This window comes from Apis cerana, linkage group LG14 (assembly GCF_029169275.1).
Source record: "Apis cerana isolate GH-2021 linkage group LG14, AcerK_1.0, whole genome shotgun sequence".
Classification (NCBI taxonomy): domain Eukaryota; kingdom Metazoa; phylum Arthropoda; class Insecta; order Hymenoptera; family Apidae; genus Apis; species Apis cerana.
Genome location: NC_083865.1, coordinates 11,545,516 through 11,555,000, shown reverse-complemented (window position 1 = coordinate 11,555,000; position 9,485 = coordinate 11,545,516). Strand labels below are relative to the sequence as shown.

The window sequence follows — 9,485 nt, the reverse complement described above, 5'->3', positions numbered from 1 at the left end:
TGAACCTCGAAATTAATGCGCCGCTGGTGTATCCATTTCGTTCCATTCCATTTCTATTTCGTTCCCGTATCTTTGTCCAAGCTTATGCCCCATATCCCCTCTCCCCTTCCCCCCTCCCTCCCCTCTCTCCCAATTTCTTCTTCTCTCGCTCCCATCATCGAAATTCGCTCGATAATACATATGCGATATAAGGTATACGTCTCTCTGTCTTTTACTCGGCTACTAATATTTCCACCGATATTAAATTCATATTCGATTTCGATCGATGATAAGCGATTTCGCTTATCGCGTATACGAGGAGAGGGGGGAGAGGGAGAGGGAGAGGGAGAGGGGAGAGAGAGAGAGAGAGAGAGGGAAATAGGCGTACATACGTATATGTACCTCGAAAGCTGCCTAGAGTTTATCTGGGAATAGTTATCGCGTTTCCGTTACTCGTCCAACGAAACCGTGTTTTCCGCGTCGAAAGTTGGAATCGTCGGGTATCGGGAGGGGTTGCGCGTTCACGGCAAAACCGGATGTAAAAATTGCCGCCCTCGAGTAATTTACATCGCGTGTCGAAACCAGCCTGCAATAGAAAATGCACTTCGACATTATAACACGGCGTAACTCGATAAAATTCGCATTTGGGTCACGCGTTCCTCCCTCCTTCTCCCTCCCCCTCCCCTTCCCCGATCAACATACACGCTCCTTCGTCCTTTTTCTCTTTCTTTTTCCTTTTTTCTTCTGTTTTCTTACTTTTTTTTTCTTTTTTTTCTTTTTCTTTTTTTTCGTCTCTCATAAATAAAGGGCCCGAACCTATCTACGGTTACGAACCTGCTTTATCGCGTATCGCGTGCATTCGAAATCAAACGTGTTGTTCGTCTTGAAACGGGAAGTTGAAAAACAAGAGGAGAAAGAAATAACGGAGTTAGATAAATAGCCGAATGAATAAGAAGGAAGAGGGAAAGAGAAGGACGCGTGTATCGCGATTCATTCGTTACGGAATATAAATATGTCCCGATCGTGGTAAACGTTGTACGCGAAGTTCGAAATAATTTTCAATCAATGGTGGAAAAGAGAAAAGAATTATTATTATTATTATATTACTATTACTATTACTATTACTATTATTGTTGTTATTGTTGTTGTTGTTGTTGTTGTTGTTGTTGTTGTTGTTGTTGTTGTTGTTATCGAACGTTTCGATAACGATATCGAAGAAGAAAGAAATTTAACAGTTTATATTAATGTAAGATGAAATGAGAATTTGCGTAAGGTAGAGCCCGGTAATTCGACACTGATCGATATTGATCTAATATTATGATACTGTACAGTTGACGATAATACTCATCGAATTGTTATATAACTGTAATAGTTTTTAAACACACTCGCGTTGCAACGTTGCATCGAGATTCGTGCTGTTAATATCTTCGCGAGAGTTAGGAACACGACAAACTGGTTTTGTAGATCGACGTTATAGCTCGCGGGGCTGGATCGATCGATCAATATCGAACGTATCTATCCGCGCACCGATCAAATTAGATCTTGCGCGATAATCTTCAACGATCGTTTCACCTTCATTTTTCCTCCCTTCCTACTTATTTCCATTTCATCCTCCATTTTTCACCCTCGCTCATTTACTTGACTCGATCATTTCTTTTTCTTTTTTTTTCTTTTCTTTGTTTTCTGTTTTTGTTTTTGTTTTCTGCTCATTTTTGTTTTTTTTCTTCCTCTAACAATTTTCGCGAAAATTCATCTCTTCCGATTTTCTCTCGTTCGAAAATCGAGAATTTCACGACGATCGAATAACAATTTTTCATCATCGGATTTGATCGGGGAACGAGGGGAAATGTGGATAGAAAGTTCAAGCCGAATAAATATTTATTACGTGGATTTAATTAAAGACGAATTACGATTTCAGAAAAGTTGTAAAAATTGAAAAAAACGAAGACTTTCGACTCATCTTCCTTCCCTCCCCCTTCCCGCCTCCCCCAAATGTTTGGGCGTAACACATAGAAGATGGATCGAACGGACGGCATGCGAACAATTTGCTCCAGTATTCTCTAATCTCTCGCTTTTCGAAACATTTCACTCGTAAAACGAAAGAAACCGTAACGAATTGAGAGTCACTGATGGAATGGCGCCTGTCTGCGAGTATGCTGACCGCAGTGCTACTATCTACGCTATCATTATCCAACGGTTTAATATATCCATTTCAGATTTATTAATTTCACCAAGACTGATGCGTGTATAAGTAAAGTAGATACGTATCTACCTCACACGGTAGTATATCGCGTCAAAAATATAACGAGATACCGATCCAATTATATCGCGCGTATATGCGCGATACGATAGAGAGAGAGAGAGAGAGAGAGAAAGCGTCTCGTTTCGTTTTTCCTTTCTCTCTCTCTCTCTCTCTCTCTCTCTCCTTCTCCTCCTCCCGCAAGCGGTGCGAACAATCGATAATTAAATTCATTTATTATCTATTGTTTCGTTATTTATATTGGTTATTTAAATCGATATACGAAAACGATTGAAAAGAGGAAGAAGAATGAGTTGGCGAAACGAGATGAGAGGAGAGAAGAAGGAGGCGGAGGCGAGTATGATCCGCTCTACATAGAAGGGACGACGACGATGACGACGACGACGACGACGTCGTCGTGTCTCCGATTAGGAAAGAAATACGCGATAGGAGAGACGGGGTATCCGAAAATACGAGAGTTCTAACAGCGGCCTGTCACTTTCAGAGACAGCCTTAACGCGATAATAAGCGATGGGCCTGACCTAGGCTGTGCAGCGACCGTGACCTTCGTAGCGGATCGAGGCCGGTTCGTCGTTCGTGTCTACTTACTTACTTGGAATTCGCGCAGCCAACGTTTCGTGCATCGCATCGATCGCTGGACCCATTCTCTTCTTCTTCAATTCCACGCGAATCCCTTCCAATCTCTCCCCGTAATCGAATATCGAATATCGATCGATTTTAACTTCATTTTTCAACAATTCCCTTCCCACGATTTCGATTAATAACAATCTCCGATAATAATTTTCCGATAATAATCGAATATACGTACGATTCTCATATGGAACGAGCGATGGTCGTCGGCGCTCGAGAAAATCGAGAAAAAAATATCGTGGTCGTGGTTGCAAATTTGAAAGCATCGCGTCAGCAGCAAATCGTGTTTTGCACGATTTTACGGCAAACGTTAACGAATTCTTATCAGGAATGGAAGATTTTCGAATGTAAATGCGAGCGCAGCAACTATGTTGTAAAATCCAACTATGAATTTCCGGTTCTAATTTATCTTACATCATCTGTTCGTTACGTTTCTTCGATAACGTACACCAGTTAGCATTCGTCCAAAACGCCGATACACCGTACAAACGTATTTCCCTCCCGGTTTAGATTTCAATCGACGTTCGAAACGTTGAAACGGATGGAATACGAAAAAATAAGGGATACATAGTCGATCGCATCGAATCGCAGCAGGAGCAATCGACCGACTGTTGCCGCGTCGAGTGACAAAGATCGATCGATCTTCTTTCGAGGTCGAGGAGCAAAAAATTCGATGGTCGTTTCGTCCGAAGACGAAGAAGAAGAAGAAGAAGAAGAAGAAGAAGAAGAAGAAGAAGAGGAGGAAGAGGAAGAAGAGGAAGAAGAAGAAGAAGAGATGGTACTAGGCAGGTGGGCGCGGAAAGAAGAGAAGAAAAATACGAAGAGAGTAGGTAAAAGGAATTCGAGAAAAGGGAGAACCGGCTGTGGGAAGATGGGCAAAAGAAAAATAAGGAGACGATGGGACGAACGAAAACGGTGGAAAAAAGATCGCGAATCAACGGTCAAAGACGGGAAGAAAGGGGTATTGGGTGTATATACGAGAAGAATGCCGACATTCGCGAGAGGCGCAAAAAAAAAGAGGGAGAGGGTGGGGAGGGGGAGAAATCGAAGGGAAAAAAAAGAATCGAACGAAGAGAAAGAGATAAAGGACGGTACATCGTGTGGGTGTGGACACGCATGCTCGCATGTAGTTTGGGGAGAAGAGAGGGGAGAGAGAGCGAAGAGAAGCGGAAAGGAAAAGAGGAGAGTGCGGAGGAAGGAGGGGGGGAGGTGGTCGTTTCGAGAGAAATACAGAGAAATATGGAAAAAGTAAGAGAGCGGGGACGGAGCGAAAGAAAGACGAAAAATTTGTACGAACGAGTGGTCGAATATTTTTGGACCGTTGGAAAAAAAAAGCGATATATATGTACGCGACCTAAAGTGATAACCCTTTACGAATCGAATGGCTGGGATCGGGATCGGGATCGGCATTGGCATTGGCATCTCCGCTATATCTCATATCTCTCTCTCTCTCTCTTTCTCTCTCGTACCAATAGTTTCTAAACTTTCGCTAAATTTCTTCTTTTCTTCTAGTTTTTGCGCTCCTCGATAAAACAGAGAGACGCCTTCACGAGATGAATCACACGCGCTTCGCAACATCTAGTACCACGTGCTACGGATATTATACGAGATTTGGTCTCGACGTTCCAACCAACTTATCGATCATTAGTTGTAGTCATTCTTACTTATTTGAAATCGTCTCTGCTAATCTTCTCGATACGAAAACCGTATTATTATATACGTGTAACGTGTGATTTTTAAACCACTCGATCGTTTTTCGCCTTTTTTAATATTATTCGTAACGGTTATGAAGTGATATTTACGTGATCCTGGTGGTAAAAGAATTAACGAAATCTTGCAAAAAAAAACAAAGAAGGAAAAGAAAAGAAAAAGAGAGAGAAAAAAAAGAAAACCTATTGGTAAATGCAAAATGTCACATAATATCGAGAAGGAACGAGTTAATAAAGGAGTGGGCTTATTTTTACAATTATCCGGGCAAAAATTTGATCGTATAACAGCACTCGAGCGTTGCCGACAAAGAATCGCTAACAGGTCATTTCTCTTGATCGTCTACTGACAATGGCCCTATAATTATACGGTAATGCAATAACAACTCGCTTAAAAGTTCTCGCAAGCACCTGTAATCACAAGATACCAGACGGCTAAGAACGTGGTCGAAGATAGCCTGTCGTGTTTCATGCGAATCCTGTCAACCAACGATCGTAGATAAATTGGCCATTAAATTTAAGATCGTTCGAAAATAATCGGCTTCGTGCGGTTCTCGATCGAAATTTTTGCTTCTTGAAAGAGGAAGATCCTGATTCCTCTCGGATACGTGGCGGGGGGAGAAGGGAAGAAGGGATGCGTGTATACATGTGAGAAAAAACAATCCTAAACACAGGTTACAGCTTTAACGTGATTATTACGTGGTATTCGTTGAAAAGAGTAAAGAGTATCTTTGCCTCGAGGATGCTATACTTTTCCATCCATCTTCTCTGTGCCTTGCAACTTTGTTTTCGTATAACGTATACGTACGTATATCTAACACGAGTAAAGTTTTATTCGAAAATCCAATTAAATCGAATCGAATAAAACGAGGCAAATTATAACGGCCAAACAAAATTAACAGACGATTGCATGGAATTAAACGGATCGATCGCAATGCGTTGCCGCGAACGAGCGATCACGGTCTTTCGGCCAATTTTGGCGTTACTATAATTTACTGGAAAAGTAAAGTTGGACGCGATCGACCGAGCACGATCGAATTTCGAATCTAATTCTTATTTCTTCTCCGGTTTCTTCGCGTTCGCGAGAAAGTAGAACGAGTGAGAAAAATCTAAATACGCGCATATCATAGAAATTTAAATCGTACGATACGGATCGAATCGTGCAACGCGTTGTTAGACGAATACAAGACGGGTACGAAGAGAGTTAATCTCGCTACTCGAATTTTGCTCGTCGATATAATATTCGCAATTTCGTTAATGAGGTAAAGTTACGGGCAAGTTACATAATCTTTATCCGGATAAATTCGATCAAACGAGATGTTCGCAACTAGGCGCGTTCCAATTTAAACTACAATGTGACGAATTATACACGATGGTGGATAAATAAAAATGAACGATTCGTCGAATTGAAAAGGTTAATTTAATTAATGTTGCAAGGAGAAATACGGCAGCTGCAACATGCGATGCGTGTGATGATTAGAATGAGCGAGTTGATAGCTAAAATAATAACTTTATATCAAAGTGGAAATATATTTTCTTTATTTCCTTTTCTTTTTTCTTCTTCTTCTAATGTATTTACTATCGATATATTATCCTCGTAAATCATCCTCGTTATCTCCGAACGAAAAAATGGTATAATACGTACGTGAAACGATGCGAGAAAAATTTAATGAAATTTGTATTTTTTTCCTTTTTTATACCCCCCTCCCCCCATTTGGACTCGTGCGATGCATCGTAATCGGACAAGAAGGGAAAGATTCCGGAAGGATCGAAAAAGGAAAGATTTTGAAGAAACTTACGAGGTTGCGCCAGGGCGAAGACGCTCTCCGTTTTGGCAGCATACTCGTCGATCTCCTCGTGATGCGAGATACCGGGCTCGAGAGGTTGAGGTTGATCAGCTTGCATCCCGTACATATCCATCAATTTGGAAATCGGCGGAATTCTTGGCAGGGCTCTACCTGTCATGTTTGGAGCTTGTTTCAAGCCCAACTTGTTCAAAATTTGTTCCTTGATGGCTTTGAGGCTGAGAGCTCTGATCTCCTCGTGCATTCTACAAGCGTTACAGGTGTTACCAGCATTAGCCAGATATCTAACACGAACCCTCTCGATGCCAGGAACGTCGAAGGCACCGAAGAGAACTAGCAAGACTAGTAACACCATCCCCCTGACCATTTTGCTCAAGGTCGCTCTTAGTCGGATTAGTTACAATCGGTTTCCCTCGCAAACCGAGCGATCAAATATTCCACCTCATCGCTGTACTTTGACGATTTTTCTCCTAATTTTTCCCCACGCTTCCAAAGGGCTATTAGCCCTTTACTCCTGTCTCCTTCCTTTTTTATCTCGCGCGAATTAAAAATTCGTATATTTTGTCCCTTTTTCTCGTCTCTTTCTCCTCCTCCTCTTTCACCTCCTTCTCCTTCTCTTCCTCCTCCTCCTCCTTCTCCTCCTCTTCTTCTTCTTCTTCTTCTTCTTCCTCCTCCTCCACCGCGGCCTCCGCCTCTTCCTCCCCCGCCTCCCCCTCCCCCTCCGCCTCCTCCACCCCCACCTCCACCTCCTCCACTTCCTCCTTCTTCTCGTCGTCGTTGTTGTTGTCCTCCTCCCCTTCCTCCTTCTTCTCTGCTTCTTCCTCCTCCTCTTCCTCCTCCTCTTCCAACGTTGCTGCCAATGCCACCACTACAATCACCACCGTCACCGCCGCCGCCGCCGCCGCCGCTACTACTTTCTGTTCCTGCTTCTCTTCTTCCTCCTCTTCCTCTTCCTCTTCCTCTTCCTCCTCTTCTTCCTCCTCCTCCTCCTCCTCCTCGCCGCCCTCCTTCGCTCCCTTCTCTTCTTCCTCTTGCTCCAGCTCCTCCTTCTTCGCAGCTATTCGCTTCCGTGAAAAGAACTTCTTCCGTTGTTTATTCGACGATGCTATTCCTTTCGATTCCGTGGAACGTCGAGACACCACTTTTACCACCAAAAACTTCCTCCGGTAGACGATAATACGTGATAGTTGGTTACAGTCATCGCTCGATGCATCGTTCGGTGTAAGTGGAACAGTATCGATCTCGATCGCAAATTCAGCGATCGCGCACAATCCAATTTTCGTTTTTTCTTTTTTATCTCCGTTTGCGTTCCTTTGCGTCCCTCTCTGAACAAAGTGGCAAATTCGACAGAGAAAGTCGTAGCACTTTCTTGTTCTTGCAATCTTTAAAATTGTCGGATGAATATTTTACGGAATCAAACATAAAATACACAAATACGTGAACGGGACGACGAATTGTTATCGGTGGTACGACAAGGACAAAAATCTTGGAACGAATAGATCCATGCTTTTCGTCCAATTGTTTTTCTTTGTAGAGATCACTAAAAAATATTATTTAAAGAGCATAATGGTTATACACTAGAAGCACCAAGACATATTGGAAAAAGCACATTACACTCGAGGCCGATGTTCACTGGACACGTACAATCGGATTTCTTCCGTATCCTTTTTGGAACGGAACGATCCGGTGAACCCTCGTGACCTCTGGTTCACGCGCGAACTTTAATCTAGACATGTGCGCGCTAGCAACACACCGTTTACCGATATACCGTGCATCTTTTTAAACGTATCTTGGGAGTCATGTCACCAATAATAAATCAAAGCCGTTGTGATCTTTCTTCGTTCCACTTTTTTCTCTCTCTTTCTCTCTTTCTCTCTCTCTCGCTCTCTCTCTCTCTCTTTTTCTCTTTCTCTCTCTCTCTCTCTCTCTCGCTTATCCCAGGTATATTGTCGATATTAATTCGCGAATTTTTCTTTCCCCCCCCTTTCGATTCTCCTTTCGAAAATTCAAATGTTCGAAATGTTCGATTCGATTTGAAACGGATCGATACGGTTTGATCTTCTGGATGAATGGGGGGGAAAAAATTGATCGCTAAAGAAACGATGGAAACGAGTGAAGAAATCCGGAAGGAAAAGATCGTGGCGTCCGTGAAGAAGGAGAACGGTACGGAGAAGAGAAGAAGCGAACTCGCGTGGCAGTGGCAGGCCAGCTGGCAAAGCGTGTTGTTTCGCGCCGTGCCGATAAAACTCGATGAATCCTAAGAGCTTGCTAGCTTGTCAAGCACTGAGTCAGGAGACGCGCGTTCTCATCGCATATATGTCGACACGGAGACCACCTCCTCTCTTCTTCTTCTACTTCTTCTTCTTCTTCTTCTTCTTCTTCTCCTCCTCCTCCTCCTCCTCCTCTTTCTCCTCCTTCTCCTCCTCCTCTTTCTCCTCCTTCTCCTCCTCCTCTTTCTCCTCCTTCTCCTCCTTCTCCTTCTCCTCCTCCACCTCCTCCTACTCCTACTCTTTCTCCTTCTCCTTCTCCTTCTCTCTCTCTCTCTCTCTCTCTCTCTCTCTCTGTCGCTCTACCTTTTATTCTCACTCGCTCTCTCTTTTCTTCTCGTGCACGTAGACCGCCTTTTCTCTTCCGTAGTATCTTACGTATTCGTATGTAAAGGCCGATCGTGCACCCGCTACCATAGACTAACCCCCACCTTCTCTTTCTCTTTCTCCTCCACCACCTCCATTGCCGCCACCGTTGCCACCACCGCCGCTACTGCTACCACCACCTCTACCACTACCACCACCATCACCACTACTACCGCTACTATTACCTCCAACACACTGTCTCATCGCCATCACCATTGCCAGCATTGCATATTATACTATCTCACTACCATCACGACTCTCTTTACCTCTCTACTTACCACTGCCGTCGTCACCGTTGCCGCTATCGCCGCCACCACCACCACCGCCGCCACTACCACCACCACAACCACCATCGCCACCACCACCACCGTTGCCATCCCTGCCACCACCACCACCACCACCACCACCACCACCACCACCACTAACAACACTCTTCCCTTTCCATACCCGTATTCTCCTCCTGTAACTCCTC

The 9,485-nt window shown here is 43.7% G+C and overlaps 1 protein-coding gene across 1 annotated transcript in view; it reads right to left on the bottom strand.

Moving 5' to 3' along the window:
- The window catches only part of LOC107994611 (growth/differentiation factor 8-like), a 12,626-nt gene extending 5,632 nt beyond the window's left edge, over positions 1–6,994 (bottom strand). The window contains exon 1 of the mRNA XM_062085029.1: positions 6,375–6,994. Within this exon, the coding sequence (XP_061941013.1) occupies positions 6,375–6,747 (373 nt within the window). The 5' untranslated portion in view covers positions 6,748–6,994. The remainder of the gene's footprint in view (positions 1–6,374) is intronic.
- Positions 6,995–9,485: the final 2,491 nt, after the last annotated feature.